This window comes from Molothrus ater, chromosome 19 (assembly GCF_012460135.2).
Source record: "Molothrus ater isolate BHLD 08-10-18 breed brown headed cowbird chromosome 19, BPBGC_Mater_1.1, whole genome shotgun sequence".
Lineage (NCBI taxonomy): Eukaryota > Metazoa > Chordata > Aves > Passeriformes > Icteridae > Molothrus > Molothrus ater.
This window is the reverse complement of record NC_050496.2, coordinates 5,103,461-5,122,796: the sequence shown is the minus strand read 5'-3', so window position 1 is coordinate 5,122,796 and position 19,336 is coordinate 5,103,461. Positions and strand designations below refer to the sequence as shown.

General features: G+C 45.6%; 1 protein-coding gene across 1 annotated transcript in view; it reads left to right on the top strand.

Moving 5' to 3' along the window:
* The window catches only part of SAP30BP (SAP30 binding protein), a 29,410-nt gene extending 15,448 nt beyond the window's left edge, over positions 1–13,962 (top strand). Inside the window, 8 exon segments of the mRNA XM_036394778.2 lie at positions 708–750; positions 6,775–6,863; positions 9,273–9,364; positions 9,819–9,879; positions 10,390–10,441; positions 10,832–10,890; positions 12,081–12,165; positions 12,828–13,962. Coding sequence (XP_036250671.2) covers positions 708–750; positions 6,775–6,863; positions 9,273–9,364; positions 9,819–9,879; positions 10,390–10,441; positions 10,832–10,890; positions 12,081–12,165; positions 12,828–13,009 — 663 coding nt within the window. The 3' untranslated portion in view covers positions 13,010–13,962.
* The last annotated feature ends 5,374 nt before the right edge of the window (positions 13,963–19,336 follow it).

The window sequence follows — 19,336 nt, the reverse complement described above, 5'->3', positions numbered from 1 at the left end:
TTTGGTTTGGTTTGGAGAGGGTTTGTCAGCCAAAGCCCTGCATGGCACAGGGGCACAGATGAATTTAGCATCACACACACACATCTGGCAAACCTCTGCAGGCTGGGACCCTGCAGAGCTCTGGGAGCCTCCCAGAGCCTGGGGAGGCTGATCAGGAGCTGATCCCTGAGCTTTGGCTCTGGGAGCACCTGGGCTGTGGCCACATTGCTCTGGGAATGCACCAGGCTGGTCCTGCTCAGAGCACTGGGAGCTGCACAGAGCTCTGCTTGGCATTCCCAGGACTAAAGGAGTCTCCTGTGGGCTGGATCCAGCCTGGGTTCACCCAGCTGTGCTCTAAAACACTGACTGCTGCTTGGTGCCCAGGGCCAGTCACCAAAAATGAAGAATCTATGGTTTGATCTGTTTTGAGGAAAGGCTTTGTGTACAACAGTTTCTGTAGAATTCCAGAGGAGTTCAGTATCCAAGACCTGGTGAAACAAAGCCTTAATTCTTTCATTAAATTTAGCTTTGCAAAGAAGTGGAGCATCCTGTTAGGCTTTGGCTTTCCATGGTCCAGACATTGTCCTCTTACCTAATAAATCGGATTTAATTCTTATTTTTATTCCCTTGTCTCAGAAAAAAAGTTGCACATTTCTAAATAAACAGCATAGCTTTTTAGGTTGGAGGCATAACTTGACTAAAATCTGTTAATTCCTCCTTTTTTTCAGGAATTCTCAGAAGTGGAGAAAAGAGATCCTCAGGAGCTAGTTGGTAAGTTCACTCAAAAGTATTAATTCACAGGTTTTTATTCAAGCTAGACCTTGTAAGTCCCACTTTGTAAAAAGCATCTTCCCTCTGACCTGGCAATGCTGTAATTTCAATTCCTGCCTGAATATTTTCAGTGAACTTTTCTTCTGGGAGAAAGGCTTCATGCTTAAAATATGAAAATAATTTCATGTTTAAAACTTGTATGTAAAGGGCAGTGTTGATGTTTTTCTAGATGAGCTTAAAACCAGTAGTGTAACTTTGTCTAGACAGAGCCAGTGGAACCAGGAGTGATGACTTTGTTCTGTGGCTTCCAAAACTCACTGAAAGTATCCCCATTTAAATGTGAGCCACTCACAGATTTACAGCTGCTGTGCTGACATAGTACTCTATGTTTTCTAATAGTTACTAAAACTTGATTTTTGTGGCATCTCATTTAGTCATTGCACCATTATTAGATTTGGAAAGTCCAGGGTTGTCAGCTTGAAATACAATCCTCTGCTTGGTCTCTTTGGAGCTGCACAGAAACTGTATTTTATATTGCATTTCTGACTGTCTTGAACTGATCCTCTCTTCCTGAGGTTACTCCTGCAGTTGTGTGGTGTCACATAATAATATCATTAAAGACAAATGAGTTTGGAAGTTGCTTCATCTCTCAAATCAGTTTGATATTTCAGTCATAAAATGTGGTAAGTGTAAATTAAGATGGTAAATACTTGGGTCAGCTGTGATTCCTACAGCAGCCATCACTGAAGTCTGGGATTTATAAGTCCTTTTTAGTTGGCCTGCCCAGACTTTGCAACTGCTGTCTATTGGAATTTCTGCCTTTAGAAGGCAAAACTGCTTCAACCAGTCTCATCATTAAATGCAACAGAAATCTTTCTCCCATCTACTCATCCTTCTCAAAATATACGCTGGAAACATGGATGAGACAACAGGATTTGGGGTAAAACCTACAGCAAAATCCCTGAAAGCCAACTGCTCTTTTCCTCTGTATTTTACATATGGGTGAAGCTGTGCAGTTTGAAGCAATGTAGTGGGAAGTCCTTTCTTAATGAAGGTGTAAGGCTCAGGTTACAATTCTGTTAGTCCCCTTTTCCCACAGTGACTGCCCTGACTGCATTTCTTTGTCTCACAATGGCCCAGACTTGCACATGGCTTTAAAAGCAGCACAGGGGGCACTTGGTAGTGTCACAGCTCATGTGTGAGCAGTGTTGGAGAGTCTGAGACCTGGACTGAGGTCTCTGCAATCTTATCTTTAATATCCTTTTCCAACAGCATGTGCAGGCTGGCTTTGTGCAGAACCAGGTTATTAAAGGTCAGCATACTTGCCATGCTGGATTCTGTAGATCTGTTCCATTAGACCATATCTTATCTAGTTGAAAAGGACCTGTTGCAAGAGACTTACAGTTGGAGTAATGTAAGAACCACTCCCTTTCTGAAAACTTGGACTTTCACAGTTAAAATTCTTTAATGGAAAAAGGTGCAAGATTTTCTGACACAAAGTGAGTAACTGCTCCAATCTGGACCCCTCAAGTTTTGTCTATCAGTCTATGGAAATCAAGGTCCTCCTTGGACAGTTTTCCATAACTGCTTTTTGCATTAAAAGAGTGTGGCCCTGCCCTTCTCAGAAGATAACCCTAAATTTTTCTGCATCACCTTTATTAAAGTCTGTGATTGTGCAGTTGCTTAAGTATGAAATAAGTGTAGGCTCCTGCCAAGAGCACTGTTTGTGTTTTACCTCCCCGGATGCACAAAAACGTTGGAGCAGCTCTGGGAGTGGGAGCCAGCTGGGATCCATCTTCACTGCTCTTTTCTTCTTTTTTTGTTGTTTCTTTTTTTTTTTTTTCCTTTTTTTCCCTGTGAGGCTTCCAGCTGGATCCATTCCCTGATGTGCTTAGTGCATGCTAGGTGAGCACTGGAGTTGGCACAAAGAAAACAGTAGGGAGGAGCTGCTGGGAAGGGCATGGTTGTCCTGACTTATGCCAAGGTAGTAATCACATAATCAATGGCTGACAGAATGAGAGGGAAGGTTTCAGCCCCATGATTGAGAAGGAAATGTGTGAAACTTATTTTCATGGATTTCTACATCAGCATTGTCCTTTGGGGCTTTTTGTACCACTCTGAATCAGTTCATGGTGCTGCCACAACATTGCATTTGCTGTTTCCTGCAGCTTTGCAAAATAATACTTGAAGGATGTAGGGATTTTTGCCCTGAAGTTCTTTGCAGCATGGTTGTTTGCCTTTTGGATCATAAGAAATGTTCTCTCCAGCCCTTGGGATATCTAAGCACAAAGTCAGTGTTCATAAGAGCAGAAAGTATGGCTGACTTGCAGGTCTCCCTCTGCATTTCTCAGCCCACGGAGCAGAAAGGGACCTGGTGTCCTTCCATGGATGGGTGACTCACTGGCATGTTGTTGTCTCCAGTTCTTCCCTCTGATTTGGCTGTTCTGGTGCCAGGAATTTAGAACCCCCCCACCCTGGTTTATGCCAAGCAGCCTTGGCAGGAGTGCCAGGGAATGCGGTTGTAGAGAGCTGGCACCACCGGTTTGCATGTTTCCAGGGGAAGCCCTTGATGCTCTGATCACCCTTTCCTTGTTTCTTTTTGTATAGTGTGACCTTTAGAAAGAAACCGGCACCTGAACTGCCTCTAATCCTTTGTGGCTGCTTCAAACAGAGCATATAAGTGACCCCTGAAAGGGACAGGAGTTCTTTATTTCACCTGGGAGCAGCGTTAATCCATGAGCCATGATCCATACTGTGTCTGCCCTGTACAGCCAGCTCTGTGCTCTCTGCTCTTTTGCTTTTCTCTGCACTAGGAAATCATTCCTACCCATCTGTAGGAAACAAAATTCCTGTGTGCTCTCTGCCAATGTCTCCAGCACAGCCTTTGGACTGAGAGCAGTCATTTCCCTCTGGAAGTGGAGCTCACAGTTTGCACTGTGCCACTTTCTCCCCTGCTTTGCAGATTTGTCTCCTGCTGTTGGGTATAGGTCACATAATCCATCCATCTCAAACTGAAGCACATTAAATGTAGCATTTCCATTTCATTTTCTGCCTTACCAAGATCTAGTGAGCAAATCCCTGAAATCTGTGAAATCTCCTTCACTGACTGCTGAGGTGCTGAGTCTTTGCAAGATGATATTTGCCTGTGCTTTGGCCTGCTGTGCATGGCCTGGGAGCAGAGGAGTGGCTCTCCTTTACCACAGTGCATGTGCTGACTGCACAAAAAGCTACAAACACCTACTGCTTGTGCTGATGAAGGTTTTAATTTTAAGGCCAGCTTGTGGAAGGAGAATGCACAGACTAAGCACCAACAGCAGTGTCCTTTAGCAGCAGGAGGCTTTCAGGGGCAGTGGCCCCTGCTTTCTTGAACCCCCATCTGATTCATGGGATCTGCTTCACAGCCTTAGTTCTTTGTCAGGACTGAGAATCTGATTGGGGAAGATATTTACTTACTGTGAGCCAGAATCTGGGTGTGCCTAGAGTGATTAATTGTGCCAACAGCCATTTCCTGAGGTCCACACTTGGAGATCCTCTAGGCTGTGAGCCTGCAAAGCACAGGGCAAATGAGGGGCTGGAGGCAGTGTCACTACCTGTGACTCATGTCAAAGTAAAACTGTGGTCTTGACAGGAATAACAGGATGCACAGAGCAGTTGGATGTATCCTGTGAGGACACACCTTGTTGTGAGCTGTTCATCTGCAGTTATTGCTGTAGACATGGTGGAAAGCTGCCCTTGGGACTTGAAAAACAAAATGTTTTATACAAGAGGCCATGCATGCAAATGCCAGGATTATAATCCCAGTTTTCCTCTAGGGAAAGAGCTTCCTCTAGGGAAGATGCTGTGGAATCAGCCATTCTGTCAGTGTGGGGAGCAAGTCTGAGGACTGCTGGAGGGCAGGGATAATTTGTACTTCCTTACTGTAAATAAGCCCAAAGGGGTTAAACTCACCCTTAAACTCACCCTTTTCTTCCCAATGATGTGGCACCTCAGGCTGGCTGCAAAGTGATGAAATAACTGAGTAATGCTGCAAGTTTGTGCTCAGTTTGTGAGGTGCATGTCCTGCCTTGCTGCTGGCAGTGTTCAGCTGCCTCCTGCTCTGGTGGGATTGAAGGAGGCAAAGATTCCTTAGTTCCAGCTCCTTGTAAACCATTAAAAGGTGCTTTCCCCCATAATGTTGATAAAGAATTCTTTTCACAAGGCTCAAACAAAAGAGGAAACGAGCACCAAACCTGAAAAGTCATGCATCAAAATACATTGTCTCACTGGGAGCTCTTGTTCTGCTTCCAAAATGATTTCTTTTTCAAGGGAGCTTTGAATGGATTGCTGAAGATATTCTTATGACTTTGACTTTTTTTGCAGGTAAAACAGAGGTCCTGCCCAGAGTTCCTGAGTTTATATGAGCACACAGTTCCCCTTCCCATAAATGCTTCATTTCTCTGTGGCTCATCTGCAAAGACAAGGGAGCCTGTGGGATGTCTAATGTGGAGCTAGGCTTGATTTTTTTTTATTTTTTTTTTCAGGCGCTTTCTTTACTAATAAAATCTGGATTTAATGGTCTTTTTTTTTTAATGCTTCTGCTGTGAACCTCTTAAGCCATTAAGCAGCTTTTACCTTTCCCAGCAAGCCTTGTGTGCTGTGTATTACCCACACTTCTGTGTCTTTGCCACTGTCTTTCTGGGTTTCCTGAAGCTGTAATTAACCCAGAGGCCTCCCCATCCCAGCAGCAGCTGTAACCTGTAACAAATGTGTGCCTTGTTGTCAGGGAGCTCCCTTTGCCTGCCTTTCTCTGGGGAGTCTGGCAAGCTTTCCTCCTTCCATAAAGGCTCCCACTTGCTAAATGCCAAAGGACACTTTTTGTTCGTTACTGGCAACTGCTGAAGAATTTAACCCTCAGCAACATCTTGATCAAATAGAATGAGTGGTCGCCTGCCAGCTTTTCCTCTGCAAAGGAACTTGTCCTTAGTGCTTCACATTTTTACAAAGGACATGGAAACTGTAGCAGCACTGATGGTGTGTGTGGTGTTGTTTATCTGTAGCCTCAGCTCTCCAGGGTTCCAGCAGCCCTGTCTGGCCTTTGGGCCCTCCTGGCCTTTATCCAGAGGAGCTGAACTCTGGGTGCTGGAGTTTTACTGAGGAATGTGTAACTGAGGAGCTGCACATGTGAAAAGCTTGGTTGATGTGGCTTGTGTGCTGCTCTCAGGTCTCTTATCCACTGCAGAGCAGCTCTGGGATGTGTTCCCTGGACAAATTATGCTTGAAAACAATCCCAGCTGCTTAAATGGGGCACAAATCTCTGCTCCAAGGCTTGGCCAGAGACCTGCCTGGGTTTCCCATAATAGTGGGAAAGCAGTAAGCAATGGGGGGAAATGTGGCCATTTCTTTTGCTGATAACTCTGTAAACTAATCTTTATAGGGCAATCAGGTACTTTAGTAGTGTATCCCAGTACAAACAGCTGTGGAAATTTGGCAATCTGGACTGGGCTGTTCCCAGTGCTGCAGCACGAGTTGTTCTTTCTAGCAATAGTCTGTCTCTGTAAGCAAAGATCAAAGGGTCTATTAAGGAAGTCTTAACTTAAGGATGAAATGTAATTTCTTGTGGTTAACTCTTGACAGCCTTGGGGAGTGTTGTTCTCTCCTTGAGCCACTTTGGTTCATCCAGGTATGTCCTGAACTAAATATTCACCAAGTGATTATCTCCCCCAAAATGGCAAAGGGCCAGCCTGCATAAAATTGATCCTGTGCTCCACCCCATGCATGGTCCCATTCTCTCTCCAAGAGTGTAGGTATCAATAAAAGAAGCATCACATCCCTCTTCTAATGACCCAACCTTGAGGTTCTTTGTTTGCTTCTTGCTCAGCACCTTGAAAACATCACAAGTACCAGTTGTCAGCATTGTCATCACCTTTGCCCTGGGTTCCCAGTAAGGGAGTAGTGCTGACATAGGACATAAAACAAATATAATGACTTATTTGGCTGAAATTCCCGTCAGTAGTTCCAGAACTCATCCCAGTTTGCTCTCTCCAGCTTCTTTTTCAGAGAGAGTGAGGAACATGTCTCCAGATGAGATCAAAATCCCTCCTGAGCCTCCTGGCAGATGTTCTAACCAATTGCAGGTTGGTATAAGTCCACTTCATTTATTATTTTGTTTAAAGATTTGCAGTTCAGGGCATATTTGGGAACCCTGCTCAGTAATGTGCACAAGGCAAAGCTCCAGATTAAAGCTGGGCTTTACCACTCTGAGTTTTATAAATGCACTGTGTTAATGCTTTAGGCTTTACAGAAGTTCTAGTTTAGGAATCTCAAAGTAGCTTTAAGCTGCTTTCCAGCCTCTGTGGGTTAATTATGCCTTAAAACAGCTCTTGATGCCAGCAGTGACACAGAAGCAATGTTTACTGTCAGGGCTGCTTTCCTCTTACCTCAGCAAATTCAGCTCCCTAGCAAAGAACAAATTGTTTTTCTCTACAGCCCTGAAATCCCCTAAACTGGAATAGTTGAGGCAGCAATGCCTGGATTCCTTTTCCACCTACATGTCTCTGGATGGTAAACATTTAGAGGGAAGGCTGGTAGCTTAGAGGCAACAAAAGAGCACAAACACATGTTTTCTCTGGTGTACACCCAAATAAAAGCAGTGACCAAGTTTGCAATAACCTTCTGTGTTCTCCTCGTGGAGTGCAAATGAAAGAGCAGGGACTGCTGTCTCCTAACACACACTCGAGTTCTAGCTCTGGTTTTCTGCCCAGCAGAAATGCAACTCAAGAATCACTCCTGGACTGCTCTATAAAGTAGCCCCTAACATGCAGTGGTGATTCAGAGTGACTCACCATCCAGATTATGCTTTCTTCTCCACACACTGTACCTGGGCACACCCAAACCTCCTCTGGTGCTGTAGGAGGATTTTACTGTTCTGACATCAATGAACTGGAGTGTGTTAGACCTGAGGAATGCACAGAGCTTGACAGGGTAGACAGAATAAAGCAGAATTTTTCCCCTTTGACAGAAGTTTAGTGTGTTACATCAAAGGGGAGCTTGTCCTCTGTTGGCAGGTCAAACCACATCTTAGAGCACTTTGAGCAAGGAGATGGGATTGTTCCTTAGAAATGCAAAATGTTCTGGGCTTTTCACTTGGTGGTTTGCTCTTTTGTCAAAATTTTCCTCTGATAAACTGTATTTTGAACTCTGCCAAAGAGAGGACTTCTTATTATAAAGTTGACTGAGTAGTTGCCCATCTGTGGGCTTGGGGAACCTCATTGCTACTCCATGGGGAGGGGATAAAAGGGAACACCTATTCAGTCATTTCTACTCCCCAGATTCACCTTTTTGCAGTTTGTTCCTTCAAACCTCACAATGTGTTGCTGGATGTGGAGATGGTGTCATTTCCTCTTGCTGATTTTGTGACAACCTGATGAAAATTTATCTCATAGAAGTTTTTTTAGGATTGTTGAGTTTCATATCAGCTCTTAACAATCCTCCTTTATTCAGGCTGCAGCAAGCCCTCAGACAATAGTCAGCTCTGTGTTGACTGTCCAGGGAGGGAGACATGAAGTGACTTATCCAGAAGCAACAAAGGAAAATTGACTCAGCTTCTCCCATCCTGAAAGACTGAAGGCCCAGCTCTGGTCTTGTTTTATGTGCCTCTTGTACATGAGAAATTTCTGTCATAAAGAAAAGATGATGGAAATTACTGAGAATATTTTAGCAGTACCACTTAACTCTGTCTGAAAGCTCCTGCCTCTGCTGTCCCTTCACCATCACCAGAGTAGGAATACTTTTATATACTCTCATCCACCTTAGTGAGGAAGGTAAAAAATCATGTTTGATTTGAAATCTTCTAGCCTTTTTGGAGAGTAGACTGCTTGACAGCTGCAACCTGGGTCAGTTAAGTTGCCTTTGGCATGGGCTTGTGCCTTGTGGGTGATGTGCAGAGAGAAGCTGATTCCATCTGACTGGTACCAAAGCAGGGATTTATGAGCACATTGTTCCTAAGAGCATTTGGCTGCAGTGGGCACCCCCAGCAATACCTGATGATCACTCTGGCTTTAGTTCTCCAGCAGAACTTGGCTCTGGCCCTGCCTGGCTAACAGATGAGCAGGAACTTTGCCCTGCGGGCAGTGTAGCCCAGCTGCTGTGTCTCAGGTGCTCACCTGAGGCTGCAGGTGGGTGTTGGTGGTTGCTGTGAGTTGTGGGGGAACCTCTGGATTTCAGAATTAGCTTTTCTGTGTCGTGCCTTGAAGGGAAACAACAGCCTGGGAAGGAGGAGTCCATGCCTTGTATGCAGATCTTTAATCACTGAAGCCTTCAGTAAGTGCAAAGAGAATTCCTTTACCAATCAGACAGTTCATGAAGGTACTTCAGACATTCAGGGAGGAAATGTCTCTTGAGCAGCCTGGCCCTGGTGTAAAGATTAAATCCTATCTCTGGTTAAGGAGGTCACTAGTTCAGTTGGCTTCTTTCCACATGTACAGGAGTCAGCTGCTGTGCTACTCCTTTTCATCCTGGCTCACCCTATAATCTTTCTTCTGTAGGATAAAATTCAAAAGTTGTATGAGAGGAAAGTGAAAGAGGGCATGGATATGAACTACATCATCCAGAGGAAAAAGGAATTTCGTAATCCCAGGTGAGCCACCATCTTTTCATGTGACCACAGCACCACAGAGCTAATTTGAAGAATTTCCCTCTTTGTTGGAGTTGTTGCAGAAGGATCCTGAACAGGAAGGACTACTGCTTACAAATTGTCTTTCTCAAATTGGTGACTGAAACAGTAAAACTCTTCTTTGTGTTTGGTGAAGCAGCAGCTGGAGTTGGTGTGTTGGTTAGATTTTAAAAGTGAAGGCTCAGGATGAAGTACTTTAGAAGATGTGACTGTTCTGGGAGCTGGGAGATGTTCTGGGGAATATGAAATACTGTGGATAATGGGGTGCCACATCCATCATAGCAGGTGTAGCTTCTCCGGTTCTCATTTCACTTTGTAGTGTGAAGAGGTGACAGCCTCCCTCTGTTGGCACATCTGAAACACTTCTGTTCCCTTCTGCTCCCTGGTTCTGTTCTGACATTTTGCTTTTCCTTTGCAGCATCTATGAAAAGCTGATCCAGTTTTGTTCCATTGATGAACTTGGTACAAATTATCCAAAGGTGAGGGGCAGTGTTTTGACTGGAAAAGGACTGGGTAAAGGTAACACAGAGATGTTAAAGTCTCACCTCAGGCTTTCTTCAGCCTGCTTGCTTAGAGGTCTTGTAATTCAACCTCAGTCTGAGCCTCTGCAGTGATGTGAACATTTCTCTGTAGGCACTGAGCCTCAGTGCCTCAACCTTTGCTACAATGATTCTGCACAAAAACTGCTGAAGTGTGGAGCTCTGAATAGAACTCCTTGAGGGGGGAAAGAAGCTGAGTAACAGAAAAATGCATGACTCACCCCAGCATCCTTTTTGCTTCAAAGCTGTTTCTTCATTCACAACAGAACATGGTCCCGTAAAAGAAGGTCTGATGGGACCTTTGTGTCACTGGATACAGGAAGAAATCAGTGATGATTCTCACTGTCACCTCTGATTATCATCAGGGAGCAGAAATACGTAAAGCATTTTTGCACTGGGTTTTGTGGTTCTGTGGGAAGAGCCCTAATCTGGTTTATTTCTTTTTTTCAGGACATGTTTGATCCTCATGGCTGGTCAGAGGATTCATATTATGAGGCACTAGGTAATTCCAGGAAGTCTCTTTTTTGTCCTAGCTTAGCTCCTTGTGTTTTGTACTTAATTAACTGCACTGGAGTCTTCACTTTATGTATAAATGAGAAGTCATCACATGCTGCTCTTTAATGACTCCATTCTGGTTGGATGTGCCTGAATGTTATTGATGCTTCATCAGTTTGGAAAGGCTTTTTAAATTGGTTCTGCAATGTTTTCCTCTCCCAAATGACTAAATTAGTGCTGCAATGCTTTGATTAAAAAGCAGCAGTTGCTTTCGTGGCAGTTTAATTTTTCTATATAGAATTTGAATCTATTTTTTCTTTTTTATCATGGGAAGTGTGTGAATGAAAACTGTTGAATTTTACTGTTCTTAGTGCTTCACATCTCTGCTCTTTCTCAGCTAAAGCCCAGAAGATCGAGATGGACAAACTGGAGAAGGCCAAGAAGGAGCGCACCAAGGTACCTGCTCAAAACCTAAAGAGATGCAGGTGCAGGGCTTTTCTTCCTTTCCCTGCTGGATTTCATTCTATTGCTTTGCTATTTCTGTGCTAAAACTGCTTGTTTTATCCTAGATCTCTTCTTTATTCTTGCATTTCTTTTCCCAAACTTCACAGATCAAGTTATTTGCCCTTCCTTATAGGTCCATTTATAGGTTGTTTACTCCACTGGATTTCCTGCTGTTTTGTCAGTATTTTTAAACTAGAACTCTAAAAATGGCATTCAGTAAGTCAGATACAGGCAAGATAATGAATAAAGAACAGTTTTTTCCTTAATTTATGACATTTTCCCTGGTGCCTAGCCTAGTTAAAGCTTAATTTCCTCACCATGTCTCAGTGTGACACAATACCTGCTTTCTGTTCTCTGTGATATTAACTTGTTGCATCCAATTTCCAGGAAAACTGGGCCTACTTTAACTTTTTGCATTTTGTGACAAGCCCAGTTATTCTTAGATATGCCCCAGAAAGACCACAGAGAGGCTTTGGAAGAGATTTCATTCCTGTCCTGTGTTTCCTTTGAGCCAGTGGCTGGCATTAGAACATGTCTAATGTTAGAGATTTGCCACCTAAGCTGCAGAAGGCTCCTTCCATCTCCAGTCCATGGAGGGTTTTTTGTGCAGTGCATGCTGTGTCTTGCTGCTTGTTTTGGTTTTTTGCACAGTAACCCAGGTATCTGATCATGCCCTTGCCCAGATCTGCAGTTCTGAGGCTGCAGTGCTGTTGGAGTTCTGGTTGCCAGGGTTCCTGCTGTGGTGCAGCCACAATAAATTCTGCAAGCAGGGACTTGCCTTGCATGTTCCTTAAAGGAAAATGAATATGAGCTTCGAACTGTATAAATACAGAGTTAAATGACCAGGATCTGTCCTGTCTGAGCTGTATCAAATCTTGTGCTTGTACCAGTAGACAAACACATTTTCATGGTATCAGGCTTAGGAGCTGGGTTGCAGCTGAATAAATCCTTCATTCTCATGGCCTGAGGTCTGTGTCTTCCTTCCCACATGATGGGCAGCTCAGAGGCCAGTCCATGTCTTACATCACACTAAAGCTGTTTTAAAAAAACTTAGAGAGGTGCTATGGGTTAAAAAAAGGCTGTGTATCTTAACAATTCATTTTTTTATCTTCTCTTTCTCCTGTGTGTCTCTCCCTTCCCAGATTGAATTTGTGACTGGCACTAAAAAGGGTACAACAACAAGTGCTGCTTCCACAACCACCACAACATCCAGCACCACTGTGGGAGGTAAAGAATAGCAGTGAATGTACACCTTAAGCTGCAGTAATGCTGGGATTAGTGCTTCCTGAAGCCTGAAGGCTTCTTACTGATCCTGTAGATAATGCAAGGGAATGTTTCTGCTGGGGGGTGTTGGACTAGCTTCCTCTAGTCCCTGTAGTCCATGGCTGTCCTTCTGGAGTGGAAGACTGGGGCCGGGTGGGATAGTGAAGAGACTTATTAGTGGGTCAAGAAGCCTGCTGCTATCTGTGGTTCCTGGGACTGATAGATTTTGAGATTTGGAAACCCTGGAAATCATTCTCCTGCCTTGGAAACTGAGGGGAGGGGACAAAAACCACTGGAGGCTGATGAGTGAGTCCAGTGCCTGTAGCTGAGCAAGTGGGATCCATGTGCTCTGTTGAAATTAAATGTGCTTTGGGGCAGGGAGTGATCCTGTCTCCCCTTTTGCTGGAGTTCAGGTCTAGAGTTCTACTCTGACTCCTGGTACCCCAAGAGAAAAGTTGCCTTTCCTCCTCACTACTTACTGCCAGTGTATCCTGAAATTAGTGTAGGGGGAAGCTGTTAGTCAAGCAGTGGGATATTAAGGGTTGACAAGACAGGGTGTTAAGAAGGGATTGGTGACCTCTAATGTAATGCTAATCCTTGTGTGCTTGGTTTAATCAAATCCACAGATGCCCAGAAGAGGAAGAGCAAGTGGGACTCTGCCATCCCCGTAACAACGATAGCTCAGCCCACCATCCTCACCACCACTGCCACCCTGCCAGGGGTTGTCACAGTGACAACCAGTGCCAGTGGCTCCAAAACCACAGTGATCTCAGCTGTGGGCACCATTGTAAAAAAGGCCAAGCAGTGACTGCTGTGCTGGGCCTGGAGTCTTGGACTTGTTTGTCACTGAAGCCATTGTCCTTGGAAGGGAGGGGTGGATTTCTCCTTTGGTAAAAGATGACAAGATTCTTTGAAGCAGCTCACAGTTCCCCTTTGGAAGGCTGGGGGCAGGAGCAGGATGCCAGCTGTGTGCCCACAGGAATGGACCTCTGCCCACCATGCCTCTGCCTTTGCTTGCTGGGGGAAGACCCAGGCTGCCTGTGTTGTACTGGAGGAAGGTGGCATCTGGAGTCAGCTTGTCAAAGTTTGCTTATTAATTACTGCATTGAGGTCTTACCTACCTGCAAGTTTGTTTTAGGGGGGGAAAAGAAAAGAAATTAAAAGAGCAAGCAGTGAAAGACTGTCAGTGTTACCCCTGTGTGTTCAGGGTGGTGCTCCAGGGCTGCCTGCAGCCTGTGTAGGTGCCTCCCTCCAGAACCAGCTCAGCTCTGAGGGAGTTGAAGCAGAGACAACCACTCAGTGTCCATGTCCAGATGTGTAGCAGAGACTTGAAGCAAACCACATCAGTGAGTGTAGGCTCACTCTTTGTTCTAGCACTGACACCTGTACCCTGTGTTCTCTGTGTAGATCTTAGTGACCACGTGTGAAACTGTGGAACTCTTGAGGAAACTGCTGGAACATTCTGTTACCATCTAACAGGGATGGAGATTTCTATGCAGAACCCTCAAGCTGTAGAGGTTTGATTTGTGAGCTCACTTGCAAAGACCTGTGCAGAAACACTTCCATTGCCATGGAATGAGCTTGGACAGAAGCAGAGGAGGAGAGTGTCTGACCCTGTTTGTGACATTGTCCATCTTTGTTTTAGCTCGTGATGGTCTGTGAATGCACACATGGCAGTTACTGCTTGCTCCACTGTTGTGAAAAAGTATTTTCAGTTGAAAATTTTGTTGAATAAAAATTGAAAACTCTTTTTAAAAAGTCCCTGGTGTCATTGATGTGTCTGCATTTCTTCAGAGTTAAATTTCTACCCAGAGCCTCTTTGTCCTAGTGTCTAAAGCAGTGATAGGAGAGATGGTTGCCAGATCAGCAAAAGTGTAAATTTCTGAGAATTCAGTGGTTTGGGGTTGCTTTTTCTTTCTTTTTTCCCTTTCAGTTTTCTCTGTATCTTTCTGTGCCAGTCCTGATCAAAACTTTACATTTATGGAGACTTCAGGTAGAAATAATAGGTTGATATCCTGGCTTTAGATAATTTTAAAACGTGTTAAACACTTTGTCCTGGTGGTCATTTAAGCTTAAAAAAAAAAAAAAAAAAAGGCATCTGTGAATCCAGGACCCCTGGAGCAGCAGTTTCCAGGCTCCTGCAGTAAGAGCTTCTGCAAGAGACCTGCAGGACTGGGCTGTACCCTGGCAGTTCTGTCCTGAGCTCCCAGGAGTCAGTGTTTGCTGCCTGCAGTGGAGAATGCAGCTTGAAACAGGCTTGATTTAGGTTTGGGTTTCTTCCCCCAGAAAGGTGGAATGAGGATGCCAACCCCTGTATAACAAACCTGCAGCCAGTAACTCAGTGTTCTTGTTTGTCTTGCATGCTGGATCAGAGGTAATAAATGGATCCTTAGGTTGGAAACTGCAGGAAATGCCTTTTTTCCAGCTCTGAAAATGGCACTGGACAGGCTGATGGCTTGCACTGGGCTGTGGTCAGTCAGTGCCCCAGAGGAGCTGGAGGGAACCTTGGGCACACAGGGGTGATGTCCTCAGGGAAAAGGATCCTTCTGGCCTGGGAGCCCCCAGACAGGAGTTTGGACTGGTGTGCTTTGGAGCTCTGGCTGGGAGCCCTACTGAGGGCTGGGGGGCTCTGCTGAGTGTGTCAGTGCCCAAACAGCCCTCGAGGACTGCAGCTGTGCCCAGTGTGCCCTGAGGCAAACTCAGAGCTGACACTGAGATAAAGTTCCTTGTGCTGCTGCAGCAGTGACTGCTCAGGCTGCGCTTGTGGCTCTGAGAGCTGTAGATACTCGTTCTTAGCTCTCCTTCCAAAGGGATGCTAACCATACCCAGGAGAGTAAAAACAGTCCTATTTTCATCTTTCCTTAGTCCAAAAATTAGTCTCTGCTCCTTGAACACCACAGGGCTTCTCTCTGCCTATCTCCTTCCTAAGCAGGGGTGTCTCATAGCTCAAGGAGCTTTGTCTCAGCTGAAACTCCACGTTCAGGTCTGTGTCTCTGCCCCAGCAGAGGCATGAGAGCTGCAGTAATGAACTCATCCTTGGCAGAGTTGGTTCTGCTCTCCCTTCTGAACTCTTTTCTTCCACCTCCATGCCCCGAGGTGTTGATTTTCTCTCCCATTTGCTTGTTGTGCTTCAGAGACCTGCCCTGCTTTGATGCTAGTGTGGGAAGGGATTTGGTGTGTTCAGGACTCACTTTTATTTTCTGTCTCACTGGGTGCTGCTGGGCTGAGGGAGCAGGTGGGGAGGGCAGCTCTTGCCAGCCCCACCTCAAACCGTGGAATGGGAGCACCTGAAGCTATGTTTTACTTGGATTGCTGCTGCACTGTCTGGTTTAGGGGAGTTGTGCACTGAGATGAACAAAAAATGAAAGAAAGAGCCCTCCTTGCCAAGGCTTTGGGCCATGCCAAGGCTTTGCTGATGACAGTTCCAGCAGTGAGGGAGGTGATGGCTGCAGTCAACACCTGCACAAGCTCCTTTCCAGCTCTTCTCCATTGCAGGGGAGAAATCAGCTCCTGTGAAGCCCCTCAAACAGGTGGGCTTTGTAATGTGCCCAGAGTGTCATCAAAGGGTATGAGCTGCTCATTCCTGGGGGATGGTGTGGGCCAGGGAAAGCCCAGAGTTGGTACCTGCAGGGAATCACAGGATGGGTGAGGCTGGAAGGGCTGCAGTGCCCCAAGCTCCCTGCTCAGGCAGTTTTTCCTGGAGCACTTGGCACAGGGTTGTGTCCAGACAGTTCTGGAATATCTCCAGAGGGACAGTGAGAAACACAGATCTTCTCAGCAGGGCTCCCCAAGACTCTCTAATGTTAAATGTTCAGGTAAATAAATCGCTGTGGAGGCTCAAGACCCCCTGAAAGGGCAACGAAGTTCCACCAAAGTCTCCTCTTCCCTTTGGGGGGAACGTTTACCTCAGCACGTTCCTGCATGGCTTTTACAGGGCAGTTTTCCACCTCTGAGCCTTCCCTGCACTGCTGTTCCTCTGACTGTTTATATTCCACTTCCTTCCTTTTGTTCCAAGCGAGAACCAGGGACACCAATGACTTCCAATAGCTGCTCTGTGTTTATTTGGAGCTCAGGGCCAGGCTCGTGCTCTGTGCTGCTGGAAAACAGCAGAGCTCTGGGATTTCACAGGGCTCAGAAAGGCACAGTTTTGCCTTTCTGCATAAAGACGTGGGAGTGTGCTCAGCCCCTGGCAGCTGGGTGAGATGCTGATGGATCCCTGGAAGGCCCTGATGTCCCCAATGGGTGACAAGAGTGTCCCAGACTGAGGCTGTATCCTGGATCCTTTACTGATGTTTTCCTCTGGTGTTGTTTCTGTGTCCCACTTCCCTCTTGCTGCTAGTCTGTCCCGGAGGCAAATGTTAATCAAGGGTGTTCATCAGAGAGATTTTCCTTTAGGAACATGTTCATGACAAGGAACATCTACAGGGAAACAGGGGGCACGTGTAGTTAATGCTGCCTTGGGGGAAAGGCTGAGGGAGAAAATATGGCAGGATTTCATCTGGCACTTTTAATTGAAAAGGGAATTATATTAAGCATCATTTAGTGCAATAAATTATATGCACGTTAATGCACATTAATAATACATTATTACACATTCCTTTTATTTAAGCCACATAGCAGGATATTGTCACTACAGTATACAGTGCAGTGATGGGATTAAGTGTTTATTTTTCTTTTAGTAATGTGTGTTGTTACAGAATTTAAAAAGGAGATGAATGTGCTCCAGCCAGCAGGATTTTGGCTGTAACTGCACAATAAAGACCTAGAAAAAGCCCCAAAGCTGTCTCCAGGCATGCTGTGGTGGCAGGACAGAAAGAAGAAAGGCTCTGTTGCAAGCTGGCGTGGCATTAAAAAAAAAAGACAATAATTAACCCTGAAATCACTTGTAATTATCAGGAATTGGCACTCAGACTGGTAGTCAGCAGAGAGAGCAATAATTTCATGTGAGCTATAAAACTACATGTTTTTCCTCCTAGGGCAAAAATTTCTAGGCCACGTTGCCACCACAGAAATTCACTGATTTATGAATGTGAGATTCACCACAGATGTGGCTGTGAGCTGTGGTGGAGCCATCTGCACTGAAATCTGCTCACCCTGCCTCTGAAATCCCTGTCCTCTGTTCTTAAAAACAGCAAATTTGTGTGACAAAAGCCTGATCCAGCAGGCAGGGAGAGCAAGGTATGGAACCAAGGCAAGAACTTGATTTCACCCAGTGTTCTTCCCTGGTGGAAGTAATTTGGAGAAGTTGCCAGAAAGTCGACTCATTAAACAATTAAACAACCTTTTTTTTTTTTTTAAGACAAAGAAGTTAAAACCTTTTATATTCTCATGAGTATTTACAGAAAATTTCTGATTCCTCTCTGATTTTTTGCCCTAAAAATTTGGTGGTGGAGTTGCCTTTATATTGGAAAAGTGTCTTTATCAGCCCTGCAAATGTAAAAGCAGCCCAATTACAGCTCTGGGGAAACTCATGTTCCATGGGCTTGGGATCTCTTAGGTGCTGGGGAGAGGTGTTTCAAAGAAAGGTGCAAAATTGGTATCTTGAGCTCTTCTGGCAGCACCCAGAGGGAGCAACTGGGCTTCTCCTCACAGCTGGGAAGGCTGAAGGGAGCTGGTGCCTCCTTGCTGCTCCAGGCTGCAGGGATGAAGGGGAGGCAGAGGGTGTCAGGAAACCCTGGGGTTGTCAGGGTCTGCAGGTGACACCAGAGATCCTTTACAGGGGCAACATAAACATTCTCCATCTCAGGTGGAGAAAGGAGGACACCCAGAAAGGCAGGACACCAAGTATTGTGGTGCAAGCTGGGTTCCCATGAGCTTTTCTGGTTGGCTTCAGGATTCCTGTTAGGGATCCATCGCTAAATTAACTGAGTTTTTTACTACAATGCTTCTTGCAGCCTAAATTGGCTTTTTCAACTGCAGTGGCTGCATTGCTTACCTCAAAGAGGGAAATTGCAGCAGTGGGAGGTGGGGTGGGGCTGGTGGGAGCTGCTGGTGGACAGGGCCAGGTGAGGTGACCAGGCAGGTCTGTGAGCACCAGCACAAGCTCCCCTCCCATCTTGGGAACTGAAGCCCAGTTTTAATTCATCTGCAATGTCCAACATCTGCTGCAGCTGTGGCTCCTGAGGCAGAGCAGGACCTTCTGCCTTCATCCCCTCCGTGAGAACAATCTGCTCTTCACCAGCAGCTCAAGCATCAGCACTCATAGCCTGGTTCTGCTCTGCCTTTATTTTGTCTCGTGTCACAGCTCTCACGTTGCAGTCGCTGTCTTCATGTGTTTAAAAAAAAAAACAACAGCAAACCTCCTTCATTTTCAGAACCTTTTTCTAACTCTAGGAAATCACGTCTCCAAAAGGACTGGGGTTGCCAAGTTATGAGTTGGGAAACTTGGAAATGCCAGATTTAAACTGCCCGGGCCATCTTCCCCTGCACTCCTGCCTGTTTCCCATTTGCTGTAGTTTTTAATGGCACAAGCACATCCTCCTTTATCCTGGGGCTAAGGCAGTTTGCATATATTAACTTGAGCTTCCTAATTTCTTGTAGTGAAAGGAATCCTGCTCCTCACCTTTCTATCAGTTTTGGAGAGCAGCAGCCTCTGTAACGCCACATTGAGAGCAAGGAGGGCAAAACTGCCCTGCTCAAAGTCAGGCAGGAAATGTGCCATTTTTCCATCTGGCTGTTGCTATTGTTTGTGCTGAAGCTCAGGGGATGCAGTTTTCCTTGCGAGGATCTATCACGGAGCCAAAATCCAGCCTGTGCCATTGCATCTACTCCAGAATGTGTGTGCTCTGTTCTGTGGAAAGTGTGAGTGGTTCTGAGCTGTGACCAACCCCAGGCTCTAAAGCAAATGGGTGTTGTGGACAGAGAAACAGCCTCACCTGAACTCTAAACCCTCCTCTGTTGTTCTTTGGACTGGGGAAGGGATTTTGGATCCAGCTCAGCAGAAGGACTGGAATCAGCTGTGGGACTGCTGCTCGTGGCAGCCTTGGACCATGGTGGGATGCAGGTATGGATGGGAATCATTCATGGTGCTACAGTCTTGAGGCAGATTCACTGCAGGTGAGGAGTGCTCTGCTGTGCCCACGCCCTGCACAGAGCAGGGTGCTGATCTATCCTCTGCACCCAAAGCACCGAGGCT